The sequence below is a fragment of the Sinohyriopsis cumingii genome, chromosome 17 (assembly GCF_028554795.1).
Source record: "Sinohyriopsis cumingii isolate HCF-2022 chromosome 17, ASM2855479v2, whole genome shotgun sequence".
NCBI classification, from domain to species: domain Eukaryota; kingdom Metazoa; phylum Mollusca; class Bivalvia; order Unionida; family Unionidae; genus Sinohyriopsis; species Sinohyriopsis cumingii.
In genome coordinates this window covers 38375045-38393823 of record NC_142977.1, presented here as the reverse complement: position 1 = coordinate 38393823, position 18779 = coordinate 38375045, and the positions used below count along the sequence as shown (strand labels likewise).

At 36.8% G+C, this 18779-nt stretch overlaps 1 protein-coding gene across 1 annotated transcript in view; it reads right to left on the bottom strand.

The window, feature by feature from the left end:
- LOC149778452 (ATP-dependent DNA helicase DDX31-like) overlaps nucleotides 1-18779 on the bottom strand; it is a 108938-nt gene that overhangs the window by 33978 nt on the left and 56181 nt on the right. Inside the window, exons 11-13 of the mRNA XM_089939288.1 lie at nucleotides 15655-15834; nucleotides 6099-6158; nucleotides 2109-2299 (exon numbers count right to left, since the gene is read on the bottom strand). Coding sequence (XP_089795414.1) covers nucleotides 2109-2299; nucleotides 6099-6158; nucleotides 15655-15834 — 431 coding nt within the window. The remainder of the gene's footprint in view (nucleotides 1-2108; nucleotides 2300-6098; nucleotides 6159-15654; nucleotides 15835-18779) is intronic.

Here is an 18779-nt window from a genome sequence, read left to right as displayed (position 1 = left end):
TAGGCACATGAATGTACAAATGATGGCATCTGGCACAATATTACCAATATTAGGCACATGAATGTACAGATGATGGCATCTGGCACAATATTACCAATATTAGGCACATGAATGTACAGATGATGGCATCTGGCGCAATATTACCTATATTAGGCACATGAATGTACAGATGATGGCATCTGGCGCAATATTACCTATATTAGGCACACGAATGTACAGATGATGGCATCTGGCACAATATTACCAATATTAGGCACACAAATGTACAGATGATGGCATCAGGCACAATACATTCAGATGATGGCATCTGGCACAATATTACCAATATTAGGCACATGAATGTACAGATGATGGCATCTGGCACAATATTACCAATATTAGGCACATGAATGTACAGATGATGGCATCTGGCACAATATTACCTATATTAGGCACATGAATGTACAGATGATGGCATCTGGCACAATATTACCTATATTAGGCACACAAATGTACAGATGATGGCATCTGGCGCAATATTACCTATATTAGGCACACAAATGTACAGATGATGGCATCTGGCACAATATTACCAATATTAGGCACATGAATGTACAGATGATGGCATCTGGCACAATATTACCTATATTAGGCACATGAATGTACAGATGATGGCATCTGGCACAATATTACCTATATTAGGCACATGAATGTACAGATGATGGCATCTGGCGCAATATTACCTATATTAGGCACACGAATGTACAGATGATGGCATCTGGCACAATATTACCAATATTAGGCACACAAATGTACAGATGATGGCATCTGGCACAATACATTTAGATGATGGCATCTGGCACAATATTACCAATATTAGGCACATGAATGTACAGATGATGGCATCTGGCACAATATTACCTATATTAGGCACATGAATGTACAGATGATGGCATCTGGCACAATATTACCTATATTAGGCACACAAATGTACAGATGATGGCATCTGGCGCAATATTACCTATATTAGGCACACAAATGTACAGATGATGGCATCTGGCACAATATTACCAATATTAGGTACACGAATGTACAGATGATGGCATCTGGCACAATACATTCAGATGATGGCATCTGGCACAATATTACCAATATTAGGCACATGAATGTACAGATGATGGCATCTGGCACAATATTACCTATATTAGGCACATGAATGTACAGATGATGGCATCTGGCACAATATTACCAATATTAAGCACATGAATGTACAGATGATGGCATCTGGCACAATATTACCAATATTAAGCACATGAATGTACAGATGATGGCATCTGGCACAATATTACCAATATTAAGCACATGAATGTACAGATGAGAATGTACAGATGATGGCATCTGGCACAATATTACCAATATTAAGCACACAAATGTACAGATGAGGATGTACAGATGATGGCATCTGGCACAATATTACCAATATTAAGCACATGAATGTACAGATGATGTTATTTGGCACTGTCACAATATTAAGCACATCAGTGATAGAGCTAATTATGCTAATGAATTAATTTGCTTGAAGAAAGATTATGCCATGTTTATTTAGAACTTCTTAAAAGACACTGATAAATGTTTAATATTCAGTTCCCTGCTAGGACTCCTTTGGAAGGTCCCTCACTCCTACAAAGGATGTTTCCATAATTATAAACAGAGCTATAAACATTTGTGTACATAGTAAAGCATGTGAATATCTCTGTTCTCTTTATTTTATTGGTTACCTTTAATAGCACTCATTTGTTTTTTTTTATAAATGAGTTGGATGTGTGCTGCAATTTACCTTGTTCATGCTTAGCGTCATGGATCAGTAATGTAAAGAGAGACCAGCTTGTTACTGCATCCTGTATTTTAACTTTTACAGGATGACATCAATGTTACAAATTGTGGGAGTGGGGTTAACCTGTCATCTCATCATTTACTGATCCTACAGTACATCAGCTGATAGGACCCTCCCTCATCAGTGATCAATTAGCATTAGGAAACTTTGATCTGTAATGTGATGTAGGTTTGGGTAGCATGATGTTCTGAAAAAGACAATAAGCCTATCTACTTGAAATGGAATTAATGTGTACCTGATTTTATTTTCATTCAGCACTTTGATGTACCCAGTCTCTGAGGGCATGAGAAAGAGCAGAGCATTCCCTATGCTACCCACACGAGCTGTCCGACCAACACGGTGGATATAGTCAGTGGTGCTTCCCAGTGTTGTGTACTGTACGATCCATTCCACCTTGGGGAGATCCAGACCTCTGGATGCAACATCCTACATGATATGAGAGGAACTATTATCAAATATATATATATATATATATATATATATATATATATATATATATATATATATACACCACATACATTAAAAATAACATGGCTTTTAAAGTGTAGGTTTATAAAGCAATATGATACACCAATACTATTGGTATATCAAATTCTGATCTGCCCATGGTGCAATAATACACATAAACATTCTTGCAACTGTGTGCTGTTGATTCTAGACCTATAGATCAATGATTAATTTCCACTAATTAACCATTAGTGACGTATGAAAATAATGACAAAAAGTATTAATAATCGTTGTTTCTAACTGAAATTAAAATGGTACACAATTTCATTGCAATCCTTTCTGCTTTCCGTTCCCCCATCCCCTCTCAAGCATAAGGGACAAAATACACAGAAATCTGGAATGAGAGAGGAAAAGAACTTGGGCTGGATGAAAACCTTGAAACTGAACTTACACCAAGTAACCTACAAAAATATGGTTCGTTGTAATGGTATGCATACACTTTCCTTGAGATTTATCTACAGTGTTTATATAATCAATGATACAAAGACGCAACAGCTTTTTGACACTATATGTTAAATTTTTGGTTACAAGGCACACATACTGTAATTTAATGATGTTGTTGCTGTTGTTTCTTTAACCTATTATAATGCTCTAAAAATCGATTATTGTTAATTAGATAAGAAAATGTCCAAAGGCTGCCCCCCCCACCCCACCCCTGACCATTATAGCAAGATATGGGCGAAAATCAGTGAAAAGACTAGCATAGAGGATTTTTGCTTGTGTCACATGATGTCTCTGGATCTATGAATGATGGTAAAAGTGAAGCCAAACCAAACAAAGGAAGAGAGATAAAGAAACAATTTTTTATGGTCAGTAGTAATGTTATAAAAGCAGAATAATGACTGAGATCAACTGTACTTATATTAAAATATTTTAATTACCTGTTGCTGGTTCATCAATTTGCTTAGTTTCTATGCCACACTTATTTTCATGCACCGGAACATGAATGGCTGAACATTCATTGTTAAGAAGCTAACCATGTTTTTGTAGTGCTCTACTTTCTTCATTAAAACCATCTTTCATGTTTAAATCATAAATGTGTATTATATTGTTTTAATCAATGTGAATACAAATAGAAACTCTAGAAAGAAAACAATCAACTTGTCAATATGCAAAGGTGATTGTGAACAGCCCCAAAAGGCACAAAATTACATTATGTGGCAGACACTCATCAGGGATGTAAGTTCATTCACTCAGTCAATACACAGTAGTTTTTTAATCAATCTTGTCTCCATTCAAAGGGGAAATATGTGTATTTGTATGTGATATAAATAAAAATATATGTATAGTATGTATGCTGTATCAATGATACACTCGTATCAATTTTCCATTAAAAGGAAACTCGGCAACCCTACTTTGCTTTTAATGAAAAATGTATACATCTCATGGTATATCACTGATACTGCATACATACAACACACACACACACACACACATATATATATATATATATATATATATATATATATATATATATATATATATATATATATATATATATATATATATGTATGTATGTATGTATGTATGTATGTATGTATATATATATATATATATATATATATATATATATATATATATATATATATATATATATATATATATATGCATAGTTCATTACCATGTAAAGATTACTTTAAATCACTTAATCATAAACACAGCAACAGGTGAATCATCTGAAATTATGCATTTGTTGTTGATGCTTTTACGGTTTGCCACCGAGATTACAAGAAGCCTACTCTTGAACAAGGCCAATTATTATAACAAGACCATTCTAGATTAAAATAAACATTTCAGACTATATGGAACACTACTCTGATAGGAATGAGGCTCTACTGGCCAAAAGAATTGTCAGGAATCCACTTTAAGTTAGTTTCTCTTTTATTCATTTAAGCTACTTAGTACTGAAACCATTTCAGATATTTGTGAGAAACTTTAACACACCAAACTGGGTAACAAAAATTATTTTCTTACGTGTTTAAGTTGGTATGTTCACAAGATACTTTAAGTGCAGTACGCAATCTTTTGTCATTGCCTTTGAACTTGTACCTGATATCATGAACAGAAGAAATTCAAAAATTGAAGATAAATGTAACATGTTTAAACAAAAATGTATATTCTCTAATTATCAATGCCTGTTACCAGGTTGACGACATAAGCACACCTACAAACCCAAACAAGATCATCTCAGTAAGGCAGCTGATTTTTTCCCTAAGTGACTATTTTTCAGATAGGTGTAACAAAATATGTACTGCTATTTGCAAGTTGGAAAACGTGTATGTAAAATGTTCCGTATTCCAAACTGATGAATTGACGGTAAACATTATGTTCGTCTGAAAAGTTTGTAAAGTACACATATACCTTCAGTTCTAAGCCCTATGCAGCTCAATGGCTTGTTGCTATCTCTCAACCTGACATAATTCTTGGAATTTGTTTTCATCATTTCTCAGGACTGCAATCATTTCTCCCACCATGTGACACAATCAATCAACATGTGATGTCCAATAAACATAATTGTGTCCCAGCATGTTATTATTTAGAATAATTTGAATATTCCTTTTTATTTTTCTGTACTGATTATTAAAACATTTTTAAAAGGCTTATTTTTCCCTTCATTTTTAACATGTATCTGAAGCAGGACATAATTTTTTTAAAAATTCTATAATCAACAATTTGATCATGCAGATGCTTTGCATGGAAAAATATGTGCAGTTAAAAGTGTCTGAGGTACTACTATAAAGACAGTCTGGTTGTCCAACTAATTCCACTAAAGCTAATGTGAAACCTGGATCCAAATCAAACATAGACGATTTTACCGAAACAATCATAGTTTTTCCTATTATTCAGAAAGTCATTATTTTAAGGGTTATTTTCATAAGACTTAGGGCAAAGTCATAATGGTTGGCAGGTCTGCATAAGCTAAGTGTGATGACAGATTCATGAAAAAAGCGAAGAAGACAGTAACCTTTTTCATAAAAATCACTTCGTTTTTTGCATGAACAGCCACTGACAGGGAGCAGACTTCAATGCTGTTTAGACAAATTGGGCACATGAAAAAATGATCATACTCTCAAATAATCAGCCATATTCAAAGTTGAGTGATAAAGGTATTACTGTATTCATTAATTTCTTTAAAGTGGGTATTGGAAATAGTACGGAAATAAAAGGGAAACTATAACAAATTATTAACCAGCACTCTAAAAACATTTATAAAATATCATGTATTGAGAATGAACATGTAGCTTGTGAACCCTGTACAAGTCAAACTTACCTAAATCCATTACTGTAGTATACTGCTTTTTGCAGAGAATCATTTAGATAACACGTGTTCCATTTATAGCACACTGCACACTACACTTTTGGTACATGTATACTGATAGCCAACACAGTAACACACATTATGAGGTAATGGGTTAACAGTGTCAATATTGATGCTAAATTAACAGTGTCCACATTGTTGTTGCCTTAACAGTGTCCATATTAATATTACCTTACCAGTCTGTCCACATCAATGTTACCTTGACAGTGTCCACATCGATGTTACCTTAACAGTGTCCACATCGCTGTTACCTTAACCATGTCCACATTGATGTTATCTTAACAGTGTCCATACCATTGTTGCCTTAACAGTGTCTACACTGATGTTACCTTAACAGTGTCCACACCAATGTTACCTTAACAGTGTACATTTCAATGTCACCTTGAAGAAAATACTTACTGTGCACAGCAGGACTCCAGAGCAGGTTTTACTGAACTTCTGAAACACAGCTGTTCTTTCCTGAAACAAAAACAACATGAAACTATGACAAACCAGACATGAATTTAACCTGCTAGTACATTCAAAGTGCAATACATGATTCTGGAGTTGTGAGAACACAACTATTTGTACTGAACTACTATTTTCTTTCTTACCCATGTGTTGTCATAAAATGTTAGGCTGACAATGTTAAGGACATAGAAGAAATTTAACACAATATATTCTTTACGTTTTGTAAACAACATTGACTAAATCCTATAATAAACTTATTGCCTCAAATGCAAAGATTCTGAACTGTTGTTCTTCAAAAAACTTGATGGGTTGGAGTACAGGATGAATTAAAATACATGTATATGGTTTAAGTATGTCTTCACTGTTTATGCAAATGTTGATTGTTAATTTGGGGACAACAGTCTTTCATTTGAGGATCTGAGGAAATTATTTTATCTTTACTATAGCAAATATCCATTCTGATGACATTACGTTACCTTTAATACAGCAAATATCCATTCTGAGGACATTATTTTACCTTTACTATAGCAAATATCCATTCTGATGACATTACTTTACCTTTACTATAGCAAATATCCATTCTGAGGACATTATTTTACCTTTACTATAGCAAATATCCATTCTGATGACATTACTTTACCTTTACTATAGCAAATATCCATTCTGAGGACATTACTTTACCTTTACTACAGCAAATATCCATTCTGAGGACATTACTTTACCTTTACTACAGCAAATATCCATTCTGAGGACATTACTTTACCTTTACTATAGCAAATATCCATTCTGAGGACATTACCTTTACTACAGCAAATATCCATTCTGAGGACATTATTTTACCTTTACTATAGCAAATATCCATTCTGATGACATTACTTTACCTTTACTATAGCAAATATCCATTCTGAGGACATTACCTTTACTACAGCAAATATCCATTCTGAGGACATTATTTTACCTTTACTATAGCAAATATCCATTCTGAGGACATTACTTTACCTTTACTATAGCAAATATCCATTCTGAGGACATTACTTTACCTTTACTATAGCAAATATCCATTCTGAGGACATTACCTTTACTACAGCAAATATCCATTCTGAGGACATTATTTTACCTTTACTATAGCAAATATCCATTCTGATGACATTACTTTACCTTTACTATAGCAAATATCCATTCTGAGGACATTACCTTTACTACAGCAAATATCCATTCTGAGGACATTACTTTACCTTTACTATAGCAAATATCCATTCTGAGGACATTACTTTACCTTTACTATAGCAAATATCCATTCTGAGGACATTACCTTTACTACAGCAAATATCCATTCTGAGGACATTATTTTACCTTTACTATAGCAAATATCCATTCTGATGACATTACTTTACCTTTACTATAGCAAATATCCATTCTGAGGACATTACCTTTACTACAGCAAATATCCATTCTGAGGACATTACTTTACCTTTACTATAGCAAATATCCATTCTGAGGACATTACCTTTACTATAGCAAATATCCATTCTGTGGACATTACTTTACCTTTACTATAGCAAATATCCATTTTACAGCTCCACTGACACCGTTACTAAATTCAATCTGCAATAGTAAAACCACCAGTGGCATCATCAATCCCACAAAAAACAAGGCTGTTATCATGTTCTAGCCTAGTATGGAAAACTGAATAGAAAAATTGCCCAAATTGTCATTATGACAATAGGAGAAATTTAACATCACTCAATAGCATCCAAGTTTCTGACAGTATTTCATGAATTTTATTGCCAAATATTTCTAGTGACGTACAGAAAAAGCATTACATGCACAGCTGTATAAGAATGCAGCATAACAGGTATGAAATCAAATATCACTTCTGTGCTGACAATGTCCATGCTAAAATGGTGTTATAGTAAAACTGTGTCTCAAGAATACTTCCCCAATCACATTAATATTACAAAATAAACTTTACTACCTCTTGAATCCAACCTCATATGAAAAATAAATATGTTTGCTTTTCCTGTCTGGACATCATGTACATGAAGGGAAGAAACTCGTATAGATTATCTCCCCCTACACACTAGGTGACTGTATACTGGATGCTCTCCAGTTTAAGCCTGTGCAAATCGAAATTTTTGCATTTGTGGGGAATAGTGGGATGGCTTAATGGTAATGTAATCAAGTAAGTATTTTCAGGGAAATATAATTAAGTATCAAATTTCATTTTGCTGTCTAGTAATTATCCCTCACATTATTGGGAGAGATGTTAAGATGATGAGAAAATGCAAGAGCATTCAACTTTGAATCCAGTCAAGACTACAAACTTCCTTGCCTGGAATGGAGGTTGTACTTTTATGAACAGGGCTTGGTGATCACTGGGCAGCCACCCGAGGTCCAACAAGATTGAATCAGATTTTGCGAAGCCAGATTGTATAGGTGGAAGCTGGAGAAAATCAACTTTGCAAGGCAGCCAACTGCCTCTGCAATATCTCAAACAGATGAGGCATTCTGATGCAAGACTTGTAATAAAACCTGTCAAATTTCATTAGCTGAGATCATCATGAGGTATACCTGATCCTGAGAGACCTCAGAATATGCCCATCAAATGACCCATGATGCCAGAGCTTGAGAAATTATATCTTGTTTTCCTACTTTCATGGGCAGGAACAACAGCTGCCAGTGCCTGCAGATGCTCTCCATGTGCTGCAGATAGCACTCGAGTGTACGAATTAGATCTTGCCTCTCTTGACAAACTGATCAAGGAAAGAAGGCAAATAGCTCTGTCTCTTGATGACTAATGTTCTTGCTGCAACAGAAGGGGTCTGGTGTGAATGGGACAGATGACGAGTCATTGTTGTGTGCTGGGAAGTTTGGAGTGGAGAAACCAGGTCTACTCTCTCCTCTCTTGGATTGTCTGTGAAACTAATTGGCCTGCGAATGCCTAAATCTCATTTGGTTACAAAAGAACTGTTGTTGCAATGGCATGTTTCTCTTGGCTACAAAAGAACTGTTGTTGCAATGGCATGTTTCTCTTGGTTACAAAAGAACTGTTGTTGCAATGGCATGTTTCTCTTGGCTACAAAAGAACTGTTGTTGCAATGGCATGTTTCTCTTGGTTACAAAAGAACTGTTGTTGCAATGGCATGTTTCTCTTGGTTACAAAAGAACTGTTGTTGCAATGGCATGTTTCTCTTGGCTACAAAAGAACTGTTGTTGCAATGGCATGTTTCTCTTGGTTACAAAAGAACTGTTGTTGCAATGGCATGTTTCTCTTGGCTACAAAAGAACTGTTGTTGCAATGGCATGTTTCTCTTGGCTACAAAAGAACTGTTGTTGCAATGGCATGTTTCTCTTGGTTACAAAAGAACTGTTGTTGCAATGGCATGTTTCTCTTGGTTACAAAAGAACTGTTGTTGCAATGGCATGTTTCTCTTGGTTACAAAAGAACTGTTGTTGCAATGGCATGTTTCTCATGTCCGTCCATTAAAACTGACTGACACAATGTCAAGGTGATAGGAGAGGGTAAGAAGTATCTCCTGTACCAACTGCTTCCTGATATCCTCAATGGACTCTCCAAACTGAAGGGGTGAGGACAATTTCAAACAGCACTGTGCCACTCCATGATCCAGTTTAAGAGAAGAAAAGCAAAGATGTTGTCTTATCTCACTAAATGCAAAACTACATTAGGCTGTCATTGATGTACTGCATGTTGTTTGCATGGCTTTGTGGTATGGTGATTACCATCCATGATCACTACCAGCTTTTTTTTACCTGAAGGTACCATTCTGGTGGCCTAGTGGTTAAAGCATCCGCCTCAGATGCGGGAGGTTGTGGGTTCGATCCCTGGCCAAGTCATACCAAAGACTTATTAAAATGGTACTAACAGCTGCCTCACTTTGGTGCTCAGCATTAAGAGGTTAGTGTTAGGACTGGTCAGCCCGGTTTCAGGATAATGTGACTGGGTGGGACATCATGCCACATGTCTGCGGCATGATGCCCCAGTGCTAGACATCACTATAAACTGCCACACTGCAGACACTGTAGCGATATGACTGAAAAATTGTTAAAGCTATGTTTTAAAAAAATCCAAATCCGATCCAAATCCAAATCCAAATCTACTGGAACGAAAATGGCAAAAGTCACCAAATAACGAGTGGCTTGAAAAACCTGAAAGCTGATCTTGTGAAATGGAGGGACTGACATATTTACAACTGTAATATCTTTGCACAAGCTTGGAATACTAATGTGATATTCACCTGAGTTAGATTGGTACCATGACGTGAGAATAATGCTGGCAGTTGGCACCCCTCAAAAAAAAATTGCTTTTGTCATTGATGTAATCTTGAATTTTGTCTGGAAGACACCAGGTGATTTTGCTGATTTTGGTGACTGATGGAGATTCCTGCAAGACTGGTATTCATCTTCCTCACCAGCATGAACTGAAACCATGGCCTTGTTCACTCGTTTTGCTGAAGGTGGAGGAAAAACATCATCCTCTGACCTCAGATTCAATTTTGCAAATAAAGATTGGGAACTATGAAATGCCTGCCTTCTCATTCCTGTACGTTTCTCGTGACATAAAAAAAATTACCAACCATTAAAGTTTGCTGTTAGAAGCAGAAAAATATATGTTGATGGGCTGGTTGATTAATTTAGAGAAATAGGATTACTTTGATATATTTTTAAGGTTTTATGTATAGCCATAACTTAATGAAAAAAAATAGAACAAGTGTGCATGATTTTACTAGGCAGCAATCATGTATCAGTGAAAAGATCAATTTTAATGAAGTTAATTGCAAACTACAAGCACAACATAACCTCATTCAGAAGAGTCAGATGACTTGAACTAAAGATAGAGCACATGCATGGCATAATATCTATTATTACACAGCTGAATGAGTTGCTTCATAGAGGGACAGCCAATGTGGGTAGGTGAGAGAGCTTGCCAGTAGCTTCTCATGCGTCGGTGGTTCTTTCTGGGGTTTCCCGGGTTCTTCCTCCACCATTTATACTGGCTGCCATGTATAGCCTATCTTGTGCTGAAAAATGGCATTAAACCCTACAACAAAATTAAAAATCATGGAGGGATAATATATAGTGTGACTCTGGCACAAAACTTTCCAAAAAGGCATCATGGTTCTTACACGAAATGATGCCCAGTACTTTCACAAAGCCATGCAGGAGCCCATTATCAGTGAAAACTGAGTTGCAGCTGACAATGTTTGAAGAGATGGGTGAGATAAGCTGGTTGGAGATATGTGATTATCTCGAGCCTGAATTTTGTGTAGTCTTTACACAATAAAAAAATCAGGGGCTACTGCTGAATTGGCAAAAAACAAACTACACAGGGCTAGTAGAGACTAATCCTGTCTCTTTTCTCAGTGGATGGACAACTCACAGCTGCTATTGAATAATCCAGACTTTAATCAGCATTGACGCTTGCTCAGTGTGTTTCTTGCCATCTCTAAACAAAACACCATTTAAAGGATAATCCAAACATTTATTGAGAAGGAGTACAGTGACTTGCCTGCCCCAAACAATCTTTCCCTGATGGTAAGAAGCCATGGGAAATGTGCTGGACTGATACAAAGTTTGTTTGCAAAAACCGCATTTGCCAGGTATTGCTATAGATATTCACACCAATGTGTTATGCCAGTTTGTGCCAGAGTAGTGTAATACACATATTAAGATGCTATTTGCACTTCTACTGTTTATTTTGTAAATTTGGATGTCAAGACTTTCATGCAGCTTTATGCCAACAAGAAATCTAATTTGGTAGAGACTTCACTGACGAAGGCCAGTGACCAGTTTAGTGACAAATGGCCTTGGCCCAGCGACTCCAAACAGAGAATTTTTCCGGTACACTCTGCCAATGAAAATAATGATGCCCTCTGATTTGTAGAAGCCCTCCATCTGAAAGAAGCCTCTCTGTCTTCTATAGACTGCTGTTGGACAAAAAGAGTAACAGCAAGCAGCAAAATGAGATAAAAGTGAATTGTATTGCTGACAGAGCCTACAGATCTCATCCACAAGCTGTACGATGGTCACAACATCAAGCCAAGTAATTTGGTATGCAGCAATGACATGGTCAACAACTTTACTTTAAAGGTAAGCCAAGTATTTGTCTGAGTCAGTGTGCTTTACCTAGCAAAACTGTGGGTGACCAGCCAAGCCAGATGGCCAGAAGACATGGACAAAAACATGCTGACAGATCATGTTGCGTAAAGTTCTCCATCTAAGTGCCCCCCAACACACACATGTGCTTTTTTCACACTACAGACAAAATACACTTGTACTATTTGGTTGCTACTGTCAAGGCCTGCACAGCACTCTCATTTGTGTGCAAGCAGTCTCTGAAGGCATCAAGGTGTTTGGTATTAATGTTGTTCATACCTATACTGCTATGATGCTCAAGTTTGTCATCTTTACTTGTGCTATCCAAGTTGTCATCTTGTGCTATCCAAGTTGCAGAAGCCCACAGGTGGTCCAATTTGGCTCCCCAGCTTTTACTACATGGCAGTTCCAAACAGAGACCCCATTCTATTTCCCTCAATATGCATGTGATCAAAGCAATGCAGTACTAAATCAAAGGCAAAAACATAACTTTGGGCTTGCAAACCGATGCCAGAAAAACAATGATTTGCTATTTGCACACCAGCAAGATACTTACACTCATCTTCTGACACTCGTATTCTCACTATGAAAATGAAGTCATATGGACAATGATCTTTTGCATACCAGGGCCCAGCAATGTGGAGTGAATTGCCCACTGAACTTAGACACAAAGATCTCATTCAAGAGTGCTCTTAAAACTAACCTATTTTGATTGCAAGAACAGACTTAAAGACCTAATAATGTTTCGTTATCTTAAATATTTTCAGCATGTTTTCTGTTTTTTTGATTTCATGGTGTTTGTTTTTTGTAATCATATCATTATGTGTTGACCAATGTTGTAAAGCACTTAGAGCTTCTAAAGATTAAGCACTATACAAAGTCCTCATTATTACTATTATTACTATTGAAAAAATTAAACTTAATGACCTTTACATTTCAGAGCCATATCACTCTTTCTGATGCACTAAATGAATGCACCTTCCCCAAAAGAAGATTTGCATGTGCTTTAAATGAACACAAAATGACTGTCAAGCATCTGTTGCAACAAAAAGTAAATGACCCTCTCTTGAAGCAACTAACTAATTATCTAGTGTCTCCACAGTCTGTGCCAGGCTCTTGAACCTTTGTTTTGCATGCCAATCATTTTCATTAACCCATAGATGAAAAATAACTGTGCTACACTGCTCTGGTAGCTTCATCTCTATTCATTCAGTTTCTCCTTCATATTTTTACCACCACACTTTCCATTTCCCATTACCATGTTTCCATGTCCCAGTACTATATTTACATGTCCCAGTACCACATTTCCATGTCCCATTACATTTATATGTCCCAGTACCACATTTCCATGTCCCAGTACCACATTTCCATGTCCCAGTACCACATTTCCACGTCCCATTACCATGTTTCCATGTCCAGTACAGCATGGGTAGACCCTACACTCTCTTCTAAACTGTGCTGCATGCACATAATAATAAAATAAATGCACATAACAAATTTATTTACATTTTTTCAGCATACCACTTATTTACACACTTTCGACCAAGCATACTTGTTTTCACTGACACACACCATGTCTAAACTTACAATCTCCAAGCACTGTAACCAATTACACCCATTTCACTCGTATCCCCTTCCCCCACCCAGTTTGAACCAGCCTCATGGTGACACAACCAGCGAATCAAAATATATTTGTTTCTGCTCCCAGAAGCAAACAAAACATTTGGGATAAAGTTAAAATGTTGCATCCCCACTTCAAGGACCATTCCTTCATGTCACAAGATTCAAACAGCAAAACAAAAGCAGGAGCTCTGGAGCCCTACCTGCAAAACTGACTTCCATCAACACAAATCAGATCTCAGGTTAGGAATGACTTGAGGCACTCAGCTGGCGATAAAATATAGTATATTTCTTCAACTGCAACCTCAAAGCCAAACAATGTTCTCCCTATTTTTGACTCAGAATGTGCTGGCCAACTTAAACTGTCCCAGCCTTCAACAGAGTGGTTATCCTCATCCTGGTTACAACATTCTGAAGGGAAGTGAAAATACCATATCCTCTGCTTGCATAGTATCCTACCTTTGAAGTTAGTAAACCATATACCTGAGCCCAACATATCCTTTGCAGTACATGACTCAGACAGATAGCATTGGACAGGAACAGACAGCAGACTATCAGCAAGGTGTGAAAAGTCAAAAAGGCACATTGGATAGGTGGCAGGGTGTGAAAAGTCAAAATGGAAAAATGGATAGGTGGCAAGGTGGGAAAAGTCAAAATGGTACATTGGCTAGGGGGCAAGTTGTGGAAAGTCAAAATGGCACATTGGCTAGGTGGCAAGGTGTGAAAAGTCAAAATGACACATTGGATAGGTGGCAAGGTGTGAAAGGTTCACACAGCTTGTTGATTAACCAGTAATGTGTGGAGGGCTGGAACAGCCAGATGGTCAGCTGCTCGGTGAGACAGAATGGTCTCTCAAGACAGGTGGTCTCTCATAACAGGTTATAACTTTCTATAATCAATAAATCTGTGCATGGAGATCCTGGTCTTTCAAAACAGGTGGTGACTCATTGCAGTGGTCTCTCAAGACAGGTTTTACTGTACTTGTAAAGAAAAAAAACACAGCATGCCAATTTGTCATTCTTGGGAATTAACCTAAATGGGGTCCATATGGATATAAATATTGTGAATATTTCAATAACCTTTTAAAATGAAGGAGTATGGTATGTAATTTTATAGTTTCCATTTACTATTTTATTATCATTTTCTCTCTTTCACAAAAGCTTCACCTAAACAGGGTAGTAAGGTACAACATCACATGAAGGGCTGAAATCTCTTTCTCTCTTACTGGGGTATATTTTAGTTTGATCATGAGGTGCAAGAAGAAAAATGTGATGGAATACGTCTTTGTCATGGTTATTCATCTTCAGACTTGTCTATTCTAATGCGCATATACATGATCAAATTTAAACAACATATATTACTATTGCATGCTACTTCAGTGCAATTACATCAAATGGACTTACTTAAGTACAAACCATCATGTAAATATTTTTAAATTCTTCACAATGTTGGCTCTGACATTTGTTTATACACAATCTCTTCCCCAAAACGTTTTTCATTTACATGTTCTGTACTTTGAGAGAAAATAAATTTGCACAGGAAAAATTAGATGACATTACATGACAAACGATAAAGCAATCTGAATGACATAATCCAAACAAGAGTGAAGTTGGAGTAAAAGACGTAACCCAGACTTCCTGGTCAAAAAGTATTGACTTGTAGGCTCACAAATATGGTACTTATATTACTGCAGAATATGTCTTCAATCCAAAACACACAAGTTTGAAATAGTTCTCTCTTAAAAATGGTTTATATTACTTTGCTGACCTACTTTCTGTTCCATTTGTCCATGTAGCTGGAAGATCTGGAGCTGTGATAAGTCATCAACATTGACATCATCCTTATCGCTGGAACTGGTGGTTGATGACAAGAACTTGAGCAACTTGTAGTGAAAATGAACAGAGTCTTGGGTAGAAAAAAACACAATCATTTTGCAAGGCTTCCCTTTGGACTGTAAAATAATACAAAATAAAAGATATCATCATTTTGCATTCTCTTTCAAATTCTAAGAGAAAAGGAAACAAATTGGAGTAAAATGTTTGTTCAACAATACTTACCCAATCATATGGCATTAGCTGTACAACCACTAGTTCCAAAATCCAGCTCTCCACAGCTTGTTTTTAATGATTAAAGAGCTACAACTTTCTCATCCTCCCATGTGAAAGTCAGACAAGAGTGATCAGCCACTGGATTGAAGCACTGGTGCCATACCTACTCTATATTTCAGTTACTACAGGAACAAATTTGCACAGTCAAGTTTTAAAATGTAATGGTGGGGGTGGGGGGTAGACTGGGAATGTGCCTGTATTGTGATTGGGTAAATATTCAAAACATATTTTACACAAAAAAATTGGTTTCTGCTTCCAATACAATACCTGCTCATAATACAGCAGAATTGGTAACAGCTGCACAAAGTTACGTCCCCTTAGCCTTGAGAAGGCCCAATCTCTTGTCCCATAATGCAAGTGAAGCAGCTTCAAAATTTTGTATACTGGCTAAAGTTAGCTTACACACAGCCATGGCTAGTAGGACAATTTTTTGTTTACCCCAGCAAATCCAGTCTAAGTAAACTGGCTGCATCATTGTGAGTAACCCAAGAAAATAGCTGTTGAGCTGCTGCTATGGGTTCTATTAGGTCAAACTGAGCCAACTGGGATGAAAAATCTCTGACGTAAAGTCATCCCATGGGTTGGATAATGTTAGTTATGCAACAGTTATGGTAGTAGTAAATGCCCTAAGTTTGTGTGCTGATGTACACGAGAAACTCATTTGGTCTCAAATTAGTTCTTTTAATGCCAAACAAACAATCCATCATACTCAGGACAATAACGCTGCTAAGACGTCATCCCTTCTTCCTTTTAATAGTAGAAATAGATGAGATCTCCATCTCTGCACCAGCCTGGTTCACTTCTGGTACCACATCAAAGCTGATATGAGGTCCTGCAGATGCCCTTGATGTTAAGGATGCAGAGAGGTTTCACAACAACTAAATCATTTCCCAAGAGTGGGAGCCTATTCTTTGCAATGATAACAGGAGGCATCATACATAATTATGGACCAAAGTGATGTGGACCCACTTAACTCGACAAAATGCAACTTTTAATGTCCAAATTAGAAATTTTTTTACAACAAATGATCCAGCACTTCTGCTACTACAGGTACCTCATACCCGCAAGGAAGGAAAAAGCAGGTAAAAGACCAAATTTTACAAATGATAATCAACCAATCTCATCAATGTATGGTTTATCACTTGCATATAGTGGAGAAAACTGTGTTGTAAACAATACTTTAGAGTAAGAAAATCGAATGAATGCATTTCTGACCTTTACAGGAGCTGCATTCATAATGGACAGCATCACATGTCAATATAAATGGAAATACAGTTCATTCCACACAGAATCACAAATTTTATCTTACCTGTAACTCAGTATATTATCAGATCAACATTATTAAATGTAGCTAAAAATATCTAATTCATTTTAAACTAAAATTCACGATGCTTTGTTGTTGTTGTAGGGCTTAATGCCATTTTTCAACACATGATAGGCTATACATGGTGGCCAGTATTAATGGTGGAGGAAGAATCCCGGAAATCCCCAGAAAGAACCAATGACCCTCGAGAAGCTACTGACAGGCTTTCTCACATACCCACATTGGCCGAATCCGAGACTCGAACCCACGCAGACAGAGGTGAGATGGCAGTGATCCCTAACGGAGAGCACTTTAGACCACTCAGCCACTCGGGGCCCCCGATGCTTTGTAGAACAAACTATAATGCAATCCCATTCCAATATCATCACGTTCAGTCACCAACTTAATCCATACACAATCTGGTTCAGAGTTGACTTACAGTGTAAACAGTTAAAGAGTTTCCATGCTTGGTGCGAGGGTAAGCCTTCAACTTCAGCATGGCTAGATCACGTGACTTAATATCATCTAGAAACAGAAACCTGCAAAATTCCAAAATAAGCTGGTATCCCCACCAACAAACATGGTTATTAATTTATTTTAACAAGAGTACCTACAAGCACAAAAGGTATTTTAAAAAATCCATAGTGCCCATTATTTTTTTTTAAATGTTGTTGTTGATGGCTGTGCAATGATTACAGTTTCATTAAGGTAAATGGAACAAAGCAGAAGTAACTGCTTGGATTAATGTCATTGAAATAGAAGAGTGTTTAAATTGTATTATTTGGAATTGAATATCAAAGCCTTGCAATCCATCAAAGTGATATGCTGGCTCTCCTTCTGGTGCTGTGTTGTTGCCAATGGTCACCAATCAAAGTCAGGAGGGATATGGGACTACAGCTGTATGAACAGAGAATAAGTCAGCTTCTTACAGTATTTGATGTTGTGACAGTTAACTTTAAGGACTTTGAAAACATTTTACAGTTTCTTTTTCATAAATACTGACAGCCTTGTCTTTTCTCCAGTACAAAGGCAAATTTTATCAGTAAAAACAGGTATACTGGTGTAAAGGAAACTCTGATGATCAATAGAAGTGACTGATTTTCTCGTGCAGTTTTGGTCAGTTATATTTTGCTACTAGTTAAAGTCAATACTAACATAAGAAAATACTTTTTATAAAAGTACAGTCCTACATGTACATGTACTTAAATTGGCCTGGATCAGGGGTCTCAAACTCAAACCACCTGAGGGCCGCATGAGGTCATTTTTGAAGCCCAAGGGTCCGCACCACCTTTCACACCAATCACTTTGTGGGCCAAATGATACGGCTTGGCAGGCCACATGTTTGAGACCACTGCCCTAGACATTGGTCAGCATGAGAAAACCTTGCTGAGGCTACCAAACGGATGAGGCTTGTCACAGGGAAATAAAAACAACTTTAAACCACTGACAATGTTACAGCAACATAAGTGTTGTAAAAAGTTGTGA